Genomic DNA, 15,555 nt, shown 5'->3' with positions numbered 1-15,555 from the left:
CTAAAACTCAATATTTGTACTTAAAAGAGATTATTTTTATTTAATTTTAGGGAAGTTTGATGCTATCAACCCTTCCACAATCATTGGTATTTTAGTAAACCTACAAAACTGCCACAATTTCTTAAGGTCCCCTTTATTTGGCTCCACCCTTGTTCGGGGCTTATATCGAATTTAGGATTGCAACTGTATGGCCGATTACAACGGCGTCAATCCACTTTGTTTTATTTTGCTTATTGAGAGCTTATCTATGTATTTCCTTATTTTGCGAAATGCAATCTGAAAATAAAGTCGACATCCAACTGGAGGCAATAGAGGTACTCCTGAATCACATTCTATATGTGCGAGGCGTTTACCCACCGCAGATATTCAAAAAGCGGCGCATTTATAATACGCCGGTCTTTGTCTCGATATTTCCCCCTCTCAATAATTACCTGGCCGGCGTTCTACGATCCGTGAGAGAGTTGATGCGGCGCAATGAGCTCCAGAGCCTGGAAGTGATATTATACCACGATGAGAATAATCCTCTAGAGTGCTACCAAATGCTAGTCGAGTCTCTGGTGACAGGTGCCTCTGAAAATGATACACACCTGATAGAATACGAACAGCAACTTCGTTCTGCGATTTACAAACTTTCCGAGCGTGTCAAGCAATTGACTAAACTACCCCCAGGAACAACTTCCTTCAAGATCCACTTGCATACTTCCCAAGAAGCGTTTGTTCGACTGAGCCATGAGTCCCAGTTCCAAGAGTTTCCTTGGCTGCAAGCCCAGAATCTGAAGTCGCAAAAGATCTCGCAAACGGAAAATATTTCCCTCCTTCCGCTGGCTGCGGTGGAGAATGTGGGACTGAAAATGCAGGCCCGCATTTTTAAGATTTAAGTTACAATTAGTTAACAATTGTAATTTACATGTTGATTTTTCCAATAGAAAAATATATATTGTTAGTTTTTAGCCAATTAATACAATTAAATAAGATTAAATATAAAATCTGTCAGCTAGAAAACATTTATTTAATTGTCTGATCGATAATATATCTATTTTTGCTTATGAAAGTGCATTCTTTCTCCACCCATTCCGGCTTATTATGATTTCCTTATATTAGTTTTAGGCCAATTCAGAGAAGTCCTTGTCGTTTGAGATCCTCGAATGTCTTGCGGTTGACCACATTGCCCAACGAATCTTCAAATTCCTCCTCCTGGTCGGCGATCCAGCGCTCGCTCTGCTTCTGTGACTTAAGTTTCTCCCAGAGCGTGATTGCGTCCTCAATCTGAGTGACATTCGCGAAGTGGGCAGTGTTGGGAATGCCAAGGCATCTCATTCCGTGCGCATGGCGCCATTCAGCGAAATGCCTCTGGAAGGCCTTGGGGCCTTTGTACGTGAAGTTTCCGCAAATCTCACAATTATAGCTGATGTTAAGACCGTGAAGCTTGTAAAGCCAATACGGAATAGGCTTGCCGTCCCATCCGAGGGGCAGATTTTTGGGATTGTAGGGAACATCATCAGCATCTGGATCGTCGTCGTTGTCCGACTCGCTGGCCTCCACATCACTGTCATCGCGCTCTCCACCCGTGCGAGCCTGCTTGCGCTGCACATTCTCTTTGGTGGCAGCTCGCTGTTCCGATAATAACTCGGCGTATTTGTAGAGCAGAGCCTCCAACTGGGCGATCTCCTTATGACGCTCGGTTTCTCGCGTCTGGGCATTCGCTGATTTTGCGCTTGGCTTCTTGGCCATCAGGGCAGGGTCCAAGGTGGTTTTGCCTTTCGTAGAGAACAATCGTTGAGCGCGCTCCTCCAAAGTGCCTCCACACTTCAGCCCCAGGGCAACTAGGGCGGATTTCAAACGATCCAAGCCCAGAGAAGCAAGCTCCTCCCAGCTTGAGAAGGCCGAGAGATCCAAGTGGGCTCCTGTATTGGCCAACGCCGATTCCGTCTCCTTGATCGACCAGCCGGGAAATGTACCCTGCAGCCACTGCCGTTGGAAATCCAATTCCACCTTCAGTAACTCACCTTCCAGATCAAGCAGCGGTTGAATGCGCAGAATGAAATGGTGCAGGTAGTCATTTAATGTTTCAATATATTTGCGGTAGTCTCGGTTCTTTCGTTCGCGTGGAATATCGAATACATGATCGAAGGACATCAGATAGGTAATGTAATCCAGCTTTTCCACAGCGCGCAAATTTAGGTAAAGCTCGTAGCACTCGTTGAGGTCGAGATACCGTCCGCCACCTTCCTCATCGGTGAACTCCACCAGCGCACTCATATCGTCCGGGTTATTGTACACTCGGATCATATCATCAAACTCCACTGAGAGGGGAACGCTCACCTCCGCGGGATGAGACTTGTAGAACTGCTTGATCTGCTTCAGGCGTGCATAGAACTCGTTGAACTCATTTGGTCCCGACAAGGCGGCAATTTCAGCCTTCCGCTCGTTATCCTTGTCCTCGTAGAGATCCCTTAGCTGCGCCGTGGAGTTGTGGTGCAACTCCATAAGGTACTTCAGCCGGTGCTCCGAGTGAATGCGCTCCTTTTCGCCCGGCTTCTTAGTTGCATGTTCGTCCACCATTAGCTTCACCAGACGCTCGCGTTCCTCGTGGTAACGCCTCTGCTGCTCTAGGAGCGTCTCCATGGCTCTTACAGATGGAGAATATATTCAGGATTGCAATGGTAATTTAACTAAAAAATATGTTTTCTTATTAATGGGGTCCAACTCGGCGTGTGTACATGAGAGGGTGGCCACCTATCCCAGACAGAGATGCCATATAAGAAAAACAGAAATACTGCCACACAGCCAGACACTTTTAGAGAGAAATGGCCACTTTTGCTCATTTATTTTATAATATATACAAATTACCTGTGTTGTTATAAAATAAAGTTTACTTTACGATATTTTTAAAACTTTAGTTCGAGTAAATTGTTAAAAAATTGTTGTGAAAAAAAATACCAAAAATACCACACCCATCAAACAAATACACATTTTCCGCCCAGCAGAGACACGGTCACTCTTCACCTGAAATCATATGATCGATTTGCAGTGAAAATTTTCAGACGTCGGGCAGAAGGCAAAGTAACTTATCGTTTTCCATTTTCCTCGTGTTGCACCACGATTTCCAACTAGTAAAACACGGATTTCATTGCTTAAATTCAAATTGTGACTTTTTGCAGGCACGGTCGTACGTGGATTTCTTCGGAACATTGATTTTCTTTTGGTTTTGTGCGAGTGAAAAAAATCCGTCAAGATGGCATTGAGCGATGCTGATGTACAGAAACAGGTAACAGGGAGTGGGAACTGAAAAAACTACATGAAACCGCCTAGAATAGAACAAAATTGTTATTATGCTGAAAATGATATGCAAACAGACGACAGGATCAAACCCTTTTTAATTATTATAAAAGATGGCGCAGTCATGGGATCCACAATAGCCAGTCATGTGAACGCTTCCCCCTCCAATCTTATTGGCCAATATTTTTCTGACTTGATTCGACCACTCCTGAAATACAATAACTGTCCTAGAATGGGTATATGGGAGTTTGGTAACAGGGCAGCAGTTAAGATATTTGTACAAATACTATTTGTAAAAAAGCGAGTAAAAATTTCATTTTGGTCATGTGACACGGCCCCCGCAATGGGGCCTATGCGTTGGAGCGAGACGACTAGAGTTGTGCCGCCGCACTCGCACTCGCACTCTGTCACACGACCTTACGTTATCAAAACTCTAATGAAAATAAATAATGGCCAAAAGATTGAACCTTTTTTAACTGAATACACAATCATGTGATGGATAATACGAAGCGGAGGAAATATTTCTGAAAAGATTAGTCCTTTTTATTTTCTACCATCCTGTATTAAGGCAACTCCAAGGTCACTAAAAATATTATTTCTCACCCGAATGGCTATTCCTCCTTTCAGATCAAACACATGATGGCGTTCATTGAGCAGGAGGCCAATGAAAAAGCCGAGGAGATCGACGCCAAGGCCGAGGAGGAGTTCAACATCGAGAAAGGCCGCCTCGTCCAGCAGCAGCGTCTCAAGATCATGGAGTACTACGAGAAGAAGGAGAAGCAGGTGGAACTCCAGAAGAAAATCCAGTCGTCCAACATGCTCAACCAGGCTCGCCTGAAGGTGAGTGCATTCTACCGCATTAAACCTATTATCACACTTACTTATTCCTCTAATAAAGGTCCTGAAAGTGCGTGAGGACCATGTGAGCAGTGTGCTGGAGGATGCCCGTAAGCGTCTCGGCGAGGTCACAAAGAACCAGTCCGAATACAAGACTGTGCTGACCAAGCTCATCGTCCAGGGCCTGTTCCAGGTAATGGAGCCCAAAGTGATCCTGCGCTGCCGCGAGGTCGATGTCCCGCTGGTGCGCGATGTCCTGCCCGCTGCCGTGGACCAGTACAAGAAGAGCATGAACCAAAACGTTGATTTGGTCATCGATGAGAAAGACTTCCTCTCTGCTGACACTTGCGGTGGTGTTGAATTGCTGGCCCTGAACGGACGCATCAAGGTTCGTACTTCCTTCTCATAGTGTTTTATCAAAAATTAATCCAATTTATCCAATTTTGTATGTTATTTAGGTGCCCAACACTCTGGAATCCAGGTTAGAGCTGATTTCCCAGCAGCTGGTGCCCGAGATTCGTAACGCCCTGTTCGGCCGCAACGTCAATCGTAAATTCACCGACTAAATTCTTAAGTGCAAAAAAAAAAAACAAAAGTAGAAAAATGAGATCCAGCATCAAACATCCATTCAGCTGGGAAAACAGTTCAAGTTAATTACAACAGCTCCTCCAACCCACTTAATAATGAACCCCAAAAACAAAGTAAAACTCATCCTTTGGCATTTCGGGAAACAGAAAATAGGGATTATATTCGTTTTTAAAATACTTTTGCCGTTGTCTTTGTATAGTGAAACTGAAAGAATACCTATGCGAGTATGCCAATACTTACTATATAGTTTAGAGGACATGATCCTAGGAGCATAAAAAAGAAACAATTAATCGAGTTTGTTAAAGTTTGTTCGTTTTACATGCGTGCATATTTGCGCTGAACTGCAGGTGCAGTTCCAGGCATATGCTTTTTTTGTTGTATACATACACTTACAATTTTTGCATACATTCCTGTCCAAGTTTAATATTTTTTTGTATTTTAACTTTTGCACCCTCCCTCCCCATTTACGTTGGTTTTTTTGTAAATTATTTTCCGTCTCCCTGTAGTCGTTGTTGAATTCTTTTAAATATCTGTGTCGTTTATGTTTGTAATTATTGGGTGTGCAGCTTTAGAGTAGGAGAAGAGGGGCAGCAGGTGCCGCTGACAGTCTGTGCTGGCGAACCATCAGCATTATTGTCCTTGGGATCACCGAAATGAACGCATGTATTTTATTTCGCTGCCTCGAGGACAATGGGGAGCCTGTGCAGTTGTCACCGGCACATACACACACGTCTGTTGTTAAAAAAGAATACACAGTTTGGGGGAAAGCACGCAACATTTAATCGCATCTTATATCATGACATCGAAGTATTGCCAAGCAGCCCAAGTAGCTGAATTTGTTGATCTAAATAGTTCAACTTCCACATCATAAAAATCTTATAAAAACTTATATAAAAAAAATATACTTATACAAAAAAATGAAAAAAAGGAAATTAGAATGAAACAATTTATGAAGCTGTTCCCCTCTTGAATGCTGCACCCAGAGATCATATCATCAGAATTCAAACAAAACCAATAATTCATAAAGAACTACAACTAATTTGAACCTTGTATTTGAATGTTCGCCAATGTTCATAGTGTATTCTTCAAGCTCATTTTCTAACCAAGTTACCAAGTAAATTGTTCAAATATGAATAACTAATAATTACAAGTTTAGCAAACAAATACAAAAATAGCATATGCGTTATTATATAACATCGAGTACTATATACATTACATGAAATACGAAATGCAAGAAAAATTACTTTTAAACAAAATTTATGTTGAATAAAAACAGTATTTCCAAAAACTAAATATTATTTATTTCTTTTAATCAATAAGTTATTGAAATTAGATATGGTTTAGTTACTAAACTTTACCAAAAAATATTTATTTATATATTTATCAAAACAAATAGGCAACAAACAGTAAACAAATAGTATCGGGTGTAGTTGTTTTATAAATTATACAAATATATGTATAGTTTATAGAAGATATATTAAAATATACTAACTATAAGGAGGTAGTCTCATCCTTATCGGCTAACAAGATGTAAGACATTTCCTCCTTAGCTTCAAGTTCATTAAACTTCAAATTTTCATTCAAAAGCATTACTTTTATCTCAAAAACTGAAGAGCTTTATAGATTTCAAGATCTATAAACTATGCCACGTCATCAAAGAGGTGATCGTGCGAAAACTATTATACTTTCATTAAGCTTCCCATTAAAAGCATGTATTTAAAATTAAAAAAAAAATAGCAAAAATTTTCCAATCTCTACGTGGCATGAGCTTTCGATGACACATCGGATATAGCAAACTTTTATTATTTTGTTTTTTTTTTTTGGTTTAAAAAAGCTCAGATTATAGTTAAAAAATATACAAGCTAATACATATTAGCCATCCGCCCCCCATCTTATATTCAAAACGAAATGCATCTTTTTCTTTTTAAATGTTTTATTTTATTTAGTGGTTGTATACATATATGTATGTACTTCATGCTAATTATACTCCATAATTTCATCGACTTCGTTCAAATATATTGCGATGAAAAAAGGGGCCAGCATGCCAGCATAAATATTAATCTCTCAAATTTTGTTCCGAAGACTACTATACTATATTCGTCAGTGTCCTTTTCTTCGCATGGCTTACAATTTGAGGATGAATATTACACTTTTTTGTTTACTCTTGTTGTTTTTTTTTATATGCATAAGTGGGGGGATAATTTTTTTGTAAAATAAATAGTGCGAACGTACAAACGGGCCGGCCACTGCCCATGGCGAACAACATGAAGAAGCGTCACTCTTCCTAAACGATTTCCACTCGAATGACTTATCCAATTAACAAATTCTATTGGCAGTCGATCCTACAATTTATTGCAGTGTGATATTGATTTTTTCCCAAAATATTTCATTCATTTCTAGCATTGGATTGATTACATTTTTCATATTTTTTGATACTCTTAAAGGGTTAAACGTTTTTTTTTTATTAACAAACTTTTATCCGTTTAATGTTCTATTTGGGGGATATTTGCAATCAATGCCGGAAGTAAATGTAAGTCCATTACGGGCAGTGACAATCAGAGCCCTGAATTCAAAAAGAAATTAGATCGGACAATGCGGATTATATTAACTTTCAATTTCTAGCTTGACGGTTTAACTCTCTCTCCTTTATTTGGGTGAATTTATCAATTGTTATATTTAGGTTGAGTTTCTCAAAATGACGTTATTCATATATGGGGGGTGGTGGTGGTAGATTTTAAAAGTTCGACTGGCTGTTGCAGGTGGTGGTGGTGATGGGTCCAAATACCAAGAGGATATGGGGGTATATTGGGGCGGCTCCGTTTGTGTTGTTCTTGCATCCATTCTTTAATAGCAAATTGTTTATTCGCCGTTCTTTTGTTCGTCCTCAGATTCGGATTCTGAAAGGAAATAAAAGAAAGGTTAATAATAGGATCTAATTGGATCTTAACTAGCAAATAACAGCTTCAATATGAAACTGTCCAAGTGATGATTGGCCAAAGATAGCCATGAAGTTAGGCTACATGAACACCCTATCACCCAAATGCTCTAGCACCTTATCCCATTCGACTGCAAACTAAAACATTTGCAGCTTTTTCAAAGGATTAGTGCCTCGTTTAAATGGTCCTTTACTTAGCAGTGATGCTGTCCAAGTGATGATTGGCCAAAGATAGCCACGGAAGAGGCTACATGAACACCCTATCACCCAAATGCTCTGGCACACGTCCCACTCCACTGCAAACTAAAACTTCTGCAGCTTGTCTTAAGGACCTTGTGCCTGAATGGACCATAGGAATGAATCTGTCCAAGTGATGATTGGCCAAAGATAGCCATGGAAGTAGGCTACATGAACACCCTATCACCCAAATGCTCTGGCATACTGTAAATGAACCCTTCAAAATTGCGCCCAAAGGATCGCTTTAAAAGGTTGGTATGGAGCATGCCATAAGTAAGTCAGAAAGTGGACATCTGTCCAGGTTTTCATTGGCCTGCATTGCCGTGGGTACAAAGTCAACGAGGCAAGCAAAAAACCCATATGCTCTTGCAATTTTGTACAATGAAAGTGCCATCCGGGACAAGACCATTCTCAAAAATTGCACTAAATTCTAATAGTAATATTTTTCTGGTACTAACCTTCTTCGGCTGATTGGAGCCATTCGACAAACTTGCGCATTTGTTCGAGGAAATGCATTTTTCCCTTGTTGGAGTGGAGCTCCTTGTACCAGCGCAAGATGATCTCCTCGGAGAGAACCTCGGTCTTATAGAACAATAATATTATCTTCTGGAAGGCCTTCATGAAGTTCATGTTCTCATAACAGAATTCCTGCACTTTAACGATCAGAGCCAATTCGGAGCGATCGGTGGAGGCAAAAGCCTGCAACAAACCGCAATAAGGCTTCAAGTGGCGAACGGCCTGATCGGTGACAAGCTCTTCCTTCTTATTCCATTCGCCTAATGACATAATGGTGGACCAAATCTAAAAATATTTCATAATATTAACTTAAATGAATGATTAAAAACTGAACTTGACTTACAATAACAATTATCTCGTGATCGGGAATGTTGTTGCGTTGCGAGAACTCCTTAATGTCAGCGGTTATCTCATTGTGGGCCTTCTCATCGTTGATATCATCGATGAGAGCCTGCTGCAGCTCGCGCTTAGCCTCCTGGCTAGCCTGAGCCTTGTGCAGCTTGATGATCTCATTGAGTTCCTTGTCAAGAAAAACTTGTTTAAAATATTCCTCAGTACGTTTGTTTGGTGGGAAAAAGTCCATTAGTCTATAAAATTACAAGAAATAAAAAAAAATAAATACATTTTAGGCATAAGATATAACATATAATTAATAAATAATTGTTTATTTTTATTATTTATTATTGTACGAAATAAAATCAACACCCAAATGAAGCTAATGTCCATTTGCGAAATATGTAATACTCCGACGAATTTGTTATCTAGGAATAATTATTAAAGATGTACAACTAAACGATTGAATCATCTTCCTGAAAATATTCCAGACATAAATATAAAAAGATAAAGAAACTCACTTGCTTTCCAGTCCACCCTTCTTAAGCGCCTGAATCAGATATGCAATACCCTTCTCTTGCTTGAACGTCTGGAACAGCTCTAGTAGAAACTCTAGTGCAATGCCATCCTTGATCAGATGCTCGTTGTTCAGTACCAGTAGCACATTTGGTGGTACGGACCCGTTAACTAAATAAAATATAAAGAATTCTTAGTTATATTCCTTAAATAGCAATTAAATCATTAAAAAAATTATAGTAATATTTGTCCTTGGGCTCGTGGCTTTTGGATGTGGCTATTAGTCATCCAAGAGTCAGTATACCAAGAGTAACTATTCTATTGCCCCCTCAGCCGCCAGTCAAACAAGTGTTTTTTAGGCTCAACCAATTGATTAGCTGTCTGGGGGCAGGCAGTTTTCCCTATTCCAGATATATATATGAAAAACTTACCTAACCAGAGCGCAGTCATACGCGCAAGCTTGATGCGTTCACTTGGGGTAAAGCCTTTTACGAATAATAGAACTTTACCCATCTCTTCTTCGAACATTTTCTCAAGGTACTTGTACCGTCTGATGAGCTTGACAAATACCTGAAAACGTGGAGAAACAAAACCGGTTAAGTATCTGCTCAATAGACTATTATTTGTTTTTTAAATCTACATTTTTTTCTAAATAAGTGTTGACACAGAAGAAATCTCCAGACTGTTAGGGTTTAGAACAATCCAAAGACAAGTAAATGAGTCGTTTCTTATTGCATATTTTCGACACTGATTGTCTTTTTGAACTTTACAACCAGTTCTAATAATATGCAGACTGTACTCTCCTGATATTTACATATTTCTAGTTACAAATAGTTGTAGAATAAAAGTATAATGTTGACACAGAAGAAATCTCCAGACTGTTAGGGTTTAGAACAGTCCAAAGACAAGTAAATGAGTCGTTTCTTATTGCATATTTTCGACACTGATTGTCTTTTTGAACTTTACAACCAGTTCTAATAATATGCAGGCTCTTAAAAATACAAATTTGTGTAAAATACAAACCTGCTCATGGTTGCGCATGGCCTCCATGCTCTCGGGCGCATCGAAGATGCAGTAATTTGTGCGCGGCTTTTCGCCATCCTGAGATATGGAACCGCCAGGCACTAGAATTTAAATAAAATAATTATTTAAAGATCATTTGATATATGTAGTAAAATAATAACTTACCTAATAGACCACCCGCAATCAATATATCAAAGAGAACTTCACCGTAACGACGATAGTCGAGCTTGTTGCCCGCGCTGTCTAGAAATTTAGAGATTTGTTCCAAGTCGCCTTCAGTTTTTTCAAGCCCAGCAATGACCGCATCACGGAATCCCGTTGGGTCATATTTTTCTCTTTCATCTCTTTTTCTGGTCTTGATGCGTTGACCCGATAGCACTGGTCTTTCAGTTTTTTGACTCATACAATAAATTGCTAAAAAGTATAAAAAAAATTTAACACTAATGTTAGTCTTAGTTTGAGACGGTATTAAGTTTTTATTTGTCGAAACGCAGTCCGACTTAATAGGCAAGGTCACTAGATCGAATCTATTTCACATTTTTCTTACAAGCTTTCTAGTATTTCAAAAAAAAAAAAATCTTTTTCTTTTTGAAGAGCGAATCTAACCTAAAAGTGTGCACGTACATGTGCTTTTGGCCCTCTCTTCGGCTTTTTCGAGAACGGGCACACACACACACACACTAAGACGCTGACACACAATCTTTTTACAGTTTGATAATCGAAAGAACGAATGAAAAGCAAAGCGCAATAGACAGGGGCGTCGAAGGGGGGCTCTGCAAAGAACAAGAATGTGGTGAGTGGAGAGGGGCGGAGGAGGGATTAGCCGAGAAAGCAAGAAATCGACAAAGAAATAAAGTGAAATTTTTGACGTTGTTACTTCTTCTGTAGATAAGGTAAGGCTGCGGCGGCAGAGAAACGAGGTCATTGTACAATAAACACACACACACACACTCACGCGGCCTTTGTCTGAGTTTGTGTGTCGGTCTGCCAACTGGGGGGTGGGCGGGGAGAAATTCTCCAGAAACGTCGCTGGGTGGGGGAACGAGGCGAAAAAAGACCCAAGTACAAGGGCACCTACACGTTCGATTAGCACTAGCACTAGAGCATGAGGATTAAACTTACACTTTCACTTAACGGAAATAAGTCTGGCCCTGTTCGCCGCTTCCGTTTCCGCGTGTCCTCGTCACAAGTCGAAGGTGGATGTTCTACAGAGTAAGTGTTAGGGTGTGAGAGTGTGTCTTCGTGTGTGTGTACGTGAGTGCCTGTTGCTTTTAACTGCGTGCGTATGCGAACGTGTTTAAAAATATGTAATTTAATTTAACCTCGGCAGCAGCAGCAGAATCAACGACTAATACCAGTGTGCCACACACACACACACACGAACACAGCGACAGATCAAGGCGGGGAAAATATATATATTTTTTTTCTGTTCCCAAGTTCTTCGAAATCGTCGTTGTCGTCTTCTTCTTGCTTGCTTACGAGCTTTTGCACTGTAAAAATTGACACGCACGCACACACACACTCAACAACAACTAAGGCGGAGAGAGAGAAAACCGAAGAATATTTTTTAACAAAATTTACGTTTTTATCTTTAATAATATCAACGTCGACAATTTTGCTCGATTTGAATTCAGACTATGTCCGGAATTCTATTTTTAACAGCTATCACCAGCGGTTACTAGGTATTGTTACTATGTATGTATATTCCGTTTGCTGTTTGTTGTTTGGTATGCGCGCACCACTTTGTTAAATGAAATTCGAAATAGCGAATGGCGATGAAGTGACACACACGAAGGCCCGAATAACGACCCGAAGCGAGACATGTGGTTCGGCGCCATTTTGAAGCGACAAAGTCGCGGCGATGGGGCGACGAAAGGCAAGGGGAGAGAGAGCGAAGCGGGTCGTGGGGGACGGGGTAACGGGAATCAGCAATGGGGTCCAAAGTGTGCATATTTCTGTGGCTCTTATTGAATAATATACATGGGTACAGTCGGACAAAGACCCACAGGTCAGGCATCGCTTTATTTTTCCCCCTTAATGCGATGATTTCTTGATGACTAACCTCGCCAACGTACGCACACAGTCCGTACATAACCTTTTCGTTTCCAACAATGGCGATGACAAAGAAACCTCTCAAAAGTGCAAAATGGCGAGGCCTATTCTCGAAATCTACGCATTAGCGTTCAAATCTACTTATACGAATATAGTAAAGGAAGCGTTGTACTTACGATTAAAACAAAAAAATCTGTTTTGCTGCGAATAGAAGTTGCTTTTCTGTAGCTGTTTGCTTCCTCGACGTTTTCACTCGGCCGAAATTTTTTTGTAACAGATAGAGGTAGGGATGGCCAATAGTATACATTTCTATCGAACCATCGATATTTCCTCCTAAATAAAATCGCACTTTACAACACTGTTGTAGAATATATCGATATCCAAGCCAAAACTCTGGCAACGTTGCCGCGCTCCTTTTTAAGTGTTGGTAGCGGGAAAGTCCACGTCCTGGGTGGCCACACTAAACCCGGCTGATCACAAAATGTTGGATACAAAATTGACCGATTTACCTGATATAAAAGCACCTGATTTGACATTTGAAGAATTGACCCAAGTTCTGACGACCCTTCGTCCGCTTCAGCGGTACAGCTTTTGTGTGGAGGCTCAAAAAGAACAAGATGTGGAGAAGGTAATAAAATCTTATCCTTCATAAAAATAAAATTGTTAGATTCATTAATTTATTTTGATTTAGCTGAATAGAGGCTTTGTTAGGATGCTATATAATGAGCTGAGCTTGGAAGAAGTCGTCTCACTCTATTCGGCATCCATTCTTATGTTTGTGCTGAGGGAAGGTGGGCAGGTTAGACCATGGCATCATCGACTAGAGCTGTTGAATGGAATATTCAACTATTCCGATACTCTGAAACCGACTATGATACATTATGCGACGGTGGAAACGCTGAACAATATTAAACTGATCAGTGCCGAAAGAGAATATTGCTACATGTACTTGCTAGAGGCGATTCCACACATTCTCGTGTCTAGTGATACTGGGAAGATGATTGCGCTTTGCCTATTGCGAAGTGTCCTGGCCGACTATTCCAACTCAACTATTATCCTTAACATCTATCGCAATGTGAGTTTCTGTGTCTTGGTTTTGCATCCTACTAATTGAACCATTTTGTAGCTTTGGGAGGTTTGGGAAATGATCCAGCTAATCAGCCAGGATACGATCCTCAAGGAGTGGTCACTGCGCAAGACTTACATCCTTGTTAAGACATTTTCTTTAATAATGGCCTCAACAGCCCTTTGCTCGTCCAATCAGGGACTAAAGACGGCTGGCTACAGGGGTTTTGATTTGCCTTCTGGTTCATCGGAATTCCGCATCTGGTTCAAGAGTCTAAAAGACAGACTTGATGAGAAATACAAGGAACTCAAGAGCAAGGATGGACTCATGGTAGGCATCACATACATCTCCTACTGAAATATTTGCTAAATGCGTTATTTTAATACGATTTCAGTTGGTTCGCTTTATAGAGCACAACATTATCGGCCATTTAAAGGAAACAGCCAACGAGTCTATGTCTGATACTGGTACCGAGGCGGTTGCCGAGACGGAAAAGGACACCACCGCCTAGTGATAAATTATTTGTTAATACTATTTATTAATATTATAATTCGAATGTTTAAGATAGCACAAAGAGCGTGTCAGATTATTAGGAGTCTTATTTAAACTTTTTTCCACTTTTGCGTGCCGGTGCATCAACAGGAGCCACAACATTTGAGTAGTGTTTCGTGGAGATACGGTTTAGGAAATAGAGTCCGACCAGCGAAAACAGGATACTGGTGGTGGCGCACACTCTGTGCACGATTCCTGCAGCAGCTACTGTGAGAGCCAAGCAGAACAGAATCTCGGGGACCAGTTTCGCCTGAAAGTCCTGGCCAAATATTACCATTTCCGCGTTGGAAACACAGGTAAGGCTCAGGATGAACAGCCATGAGAAAAGGTATCCGCCCAGCAGAACATTCAGTTGGCTGCCATTGAACCAGTCGGCGCAGAAACGGAGGGTGGCAAAAATGACCAAACTAAGGAGTCCTGAGATAATAGAGGACACCAGGGGGCTCTTGCTGTTTGTGGACGCGCCTGAAAAGGTTCCAAATGAGTATTTTTTGTAGAAAAAAATCAAAAAATTCCTTACCCATATTTTTTCACAGCCGGCGTCTTTGTTGTACGTGTAACTAGTGTTGCCAGATTATTTATTTCACATCTTTCCATTTTTTAGTCTAAAATTTATAAATGAAGAACATTATCTCGAATATAAAGACTTTTATAAAAAAATTCACACGATTTATTTTTCATTTTGTTTCAATGCACTAAAATATATTCAATAAAATATTTGAGATTTCAGGGTATATAGACAACCCTATCGTAGATGTGGCAACGCTGGCAATAGGACCAATAACATTGTACTCCGGCTGTTTTTATTATATTTTCTTAATAATTTGTTAATGAAAAGATCTGCCGTCATGTCTGCTCTTTTCAAAGTAGCTACCTCTTTGCGGCACACATTATTACAAACACGCAGCATAGCTAGCACAACTCCCAGGTTGATAAAAGAAAGTGAGTAGTTCGACTGTTTCATAACCTTACCAACGAATGAATCTTGACCGTGCTTCTGTCTTTTTTTACAATCCCCAGTCCAGGAGAAAGAGGAGAACAATGTAAGGATCTTCGAGGGCATTAACGTTGAGTCTCCGCGTGCAGAGAATATGCTAAAGTCCGCCTGCCAAAGCTCATTCTGCCCGGAGTGCACCTTGGGGCTCGATATAAAACACACGGACGTCCTCATCCTGTCGCAGTACGTCCGCTCCGATGGCTGCATGTTGCCCCGGCGGATCACTGGACTGTGTCATCGTCAGCAGAAAAAAATGGGAACCTTGGTAACGATGGCTCAAAAGGCGGGACTGATGCCTAATCTGGCCCCTTCGTGGAGTAAGAAGGATCCAAAGAAACGCTTTGGCTGGCGCAAGTTTAACAAGTACTTCCTGGAGTCGACAATTAAATATTAACTAGTTTTAAAGGAGCAATAAATGTAATGTTCGTTACCCAGATCTAGAAATGATCAATTGGGATAGGGAACAACTTTCGGAATTTGGCTGTTTCTTGGGATTATTCAGACTTAAAAAATGGGATGCTTTTCATTTATTCCCTTTAGTGAAATATCTCTATATACACTCCATAGTTATTTAAAGAATACAGAGATTGAATTGGAATAAAATATATTTTTTAAACCATTAGT

At 40.4% G+C, this 15,555-nt stretch overlaps 7 protein-coding genes across 9 annotated transcripts; 4 read left to right on the top strand and 3 right to left on the bottom strand.

Moving 5' to 3' along the window:
* Positions 1-35: 35 nt before the first annotated feature.
* LOC6503391 (DNA polymerase zeta processivity subunit) lies at positions 36-1,051 on the top strand. Its single transcript, XM_001967482.4, has one exon. It carries the CDS (start codon positions 270-272, stop codon positions 876-878), a length of 609 nt encoding a protein of 202 aa, XP_001967518.1. The 5' UTR covers positions 36-269; the 3' UTR covers positions 879-1,051.
* Positions 970-2,777, bottom strand: LOC6503456 (splicing factor 3A subunit 3). The gene has a single exon (XM_001967481.4). The coding sequence runs from the start codon at positions 2,623-2,625 to the stop codon at positions 1,114-1,116; it is 1,512 nt and encodes a 503-aa protein (XP_001967517.1). The 5' UTR covers positions 2,626-2,777; the 3' UTR covers positions 970-1,113.
* Positions 2,778-2,957: 180 nt separating this feature from the next.
* On the top strand, positions 2,958-5,997 carry LOC6503392 (V-type proton ATPase subunit E). The gene is made up of 5 exons (XM_001967480.4): positions 2,958-3,063; positions 3,162-3,268; positions 3,907-4,119; positions 4,178-4,504; positions 4,575-5,997. The coding sequence occupies exons 2-5, from the start codon at positions 3,236-3,238 to the stop codon at positions 4,680-4,682; spliced, it is 681 nt and encodes a 226-aa protein (XP_001967516.1). The 5' UTR covers positions 2,958-3,063; positions 3,162-3,235; the 3' UTR covers positions 4,683-5,997.
* A 1,330-nt stretch (positions 5,998-7,327) lies between these two features.
* Positions 7,328-12,617, bottom strand: LOC6503455 (protein krasavietz). Of its 3 annotated transcripts, XM_014903674.3 has the most exons (9): positions 11,846-12,003; positions 11,387-11,469; positions 10,430-10,678; positions 10,265-10,365; positions 9,673-9,811; positions 9,247-9,412; positions 8,736-8,979; positions 8,335-8,677; positions 7,328-7,601 (listed from the first exon to the last, which is right to left on the bottom strand). In XM_014903674.3, the coding sequence occupies exons 3-9, from the start codon at positions 10,665-10,667 to the stop codon at positions 7,564-7,566; spliced, it is 1,269 nt and encodes a 422-aa protein (XP_014759160.1). In that variant the 5' UTR covers positions 10,668-10,678; positions 11,387-11,469; positions 11,846-12,003; the 3' UTR covers positions 7,328-7,563. The 3 variants fall into 3 exon arrangements, with proteins under 3 accessions (XP_014759160.1, XP_001967515.1, XP_014759159.1); XM_001967479.4 differs by lacking the exons at positions 11,387-11,469; positions 11,846-12,003 and adding an exon at positions 12,493-12,617; XM_014903673.3 differs by lacking the exon at positions 11,387-11,469 and having other exon boundaries at positions 11,846-11,993.
* Positions 12,618-12,705: 88 nt separating this feature from the next.
* LOC6503394 lies at positions 12,706-13,956 on the top strand. Its single transcript, XM_001967478.4, has 4 exons — positions 12,706-12,944; positions 13,008-13,391; positions 13,443-13,712; positions 13,777-13,956. Exons 1-4 carry the CDS (start codon positions 12,798-12,800, stop codon positions 13,891-13,893), a joined length of 918 nt encoding a protein of 305 aa, XP_001967514.1. The 5' UTR covers positions 12,706-12,797; the 3' UTR covers positions 13,894-13,956.
* Positions 13,901-14,554, bottom strand: LOC6503454 (protein KRTCAP2 homolog). Its single transcript, XM_001967477.4, has 2 exons — positions 14,455-14,554; positions 13,901-14,399 (listed from the first exon to the last, which is right to left on the bottom strand). Exons 1-2 carry the CDS (start codon positions 14,456-14,458, stop codon positions 13,981-13,983), a joined length of 423 nt encoding a protein of 140 aa, XP_001967513.1. The 5' UTR covers positions 14,459-14,554; the 3' UTR covers positions 13,901-13,980.
* A 102-nt stretch (positions 14,555-14,656) lies between these two features.
* Positions 14,657-15,407, top strand: LOC6503395 (28S ribosomal protein S18a, mitochondrial). Its single transcript, XM_001967476.4, has 2 exons — positions 14,657-14,876; positions 14,955-15,407. Exons 1-2 carry the CDS (start codon positions 14,765-14,767, stop codon positions 15,323-15,325), a joined length of 483 nt encoding a protein of 160 aa, XP_001967512.2. The 5' UTR covers positions 14,657-14,764; the 3' UTR covers positions 15,326-15,407.
* Positions 15,408-15,555: the final 148 nt, after the last annotated feature.

Source organism: Drosophila ananassae, chromosome 2L, assembly GCF_017639315.1.
Source record: "Drosophila ananassae strain 14024-0371.13 chromosome 2L, ASM1763931v2, whole genome shotgun sequence".
Classification (NCBI taxonomy): Eukaryota; Metazoa; Arthropoda; class Insecta; order Diptera; family Drosophilidae; genus Drosophila; species Drosophila ananassae.
This window is presented reverse-complemented; position numbering and strand designations above follow the sequence as displayed.

What these genes read in the sequence shown, in the direction of transcription:
- LOC6503391 (XM_001967482.4), top strand. Translation starts at nt 270, where the DNA reads ATGCAATCTGAAAATAAAGTCGACATCCAACTGGAGGCAATAGAGGTA.
- LOC6503456 (XM_001967481.4), bottom strand. Translation starts at nt 2,625, where the DNA reads ATGGAGACGCTCCTAGAGCAGCAGAGGCGTTACCACGAGGAACGCGAG.
- LOC6503392 (XM_001967480.4), top strand. Translation starts at nt 3,236, where the DNA reads ATGGCATTGAGCGATGCTGATGTACAGAAACAG. An exon ending in ATGCTGATGTACAGAAACAG is followed by an intron (nt 3,269 to 3,906) that starts GTAACAGGGAGT and finishes TCCTCCTTTCAG; the next exon opens with ATCAAACACATGATGGCGTT. An exon ending in CCCTGAACGGACGCATCAAG is followed by an intron (nt 4,505 to 4,574) that starts GTTCGTACTTCC and finishes TATGTTATTTAG; the next exon opens with GTGCCCAACACTCTGGAATC.
- LOC6503455 (XM_001967479.4), bottom strand. Translation starts at nt 10,667, where the DNA reads ATGAGTCAAAAAACTGAAAGACCAGTGCTATCGGGTCAACGCATCAAG. An exon ending in GATTGCGGGTGGTCTATTAG is followed by an intron (nt 10,366 to 10,429) that starts GTAAGTTATTAT and finishes TTTAAATTCTAG; the next exon opens with TGCCTGGCGGTTCCATATCT. An exon ending in ATCACGAGATAATTGTTATT is followed by an intron (nt 8,678 to 8,735) that starts GTAAGTCAAGTT and finishes AAATATTTTTAG; the next exon opens with ATTTGGTCCACCATTATGTC.
- LOC6503394 (XM_001967478.4), top strand. Translation starts at nt 12,798, where the DNA reads ATGTTGGATACAAAATTGACCGATTTACCTGATATAAAAGCACCTGAT. An exon ending in AAGAACAAGATGTGGAGAAG is followed by an intron (nt 12,945 to 13,007) that starts GTAATAAAATCT and finishes ATTTTGATTTAG; the next exon opens with CTGAATAGAGGCTTTGTTAG. An exon ending in AGAGCAAGGATGGACTCATG is followed by an intron (nt 13,713 to 13,776) that starts GTAGGCATCACA and finishes ATACGATTTCAG; the next exon opens with TTGGTTCGCTTTATAGAGCA.
- LOC6503395 (XM_001967476.4), top strand. Translation starts at nt 14,765, where the DNA reads ATGAAAAGATCTGCCGTCATGTCTGCTCTTTTCAAAGTAGCTACCTCT. An exon ending in TCCCAGGTTGATAAAAGAAA is followed by an intron (nt 14,877 to 14,954) that starts GTGAGTAGTTCG and finishes TACAATCCCCAG; the next exon opens with TCCAGGAGAAAGAGGAGAAC.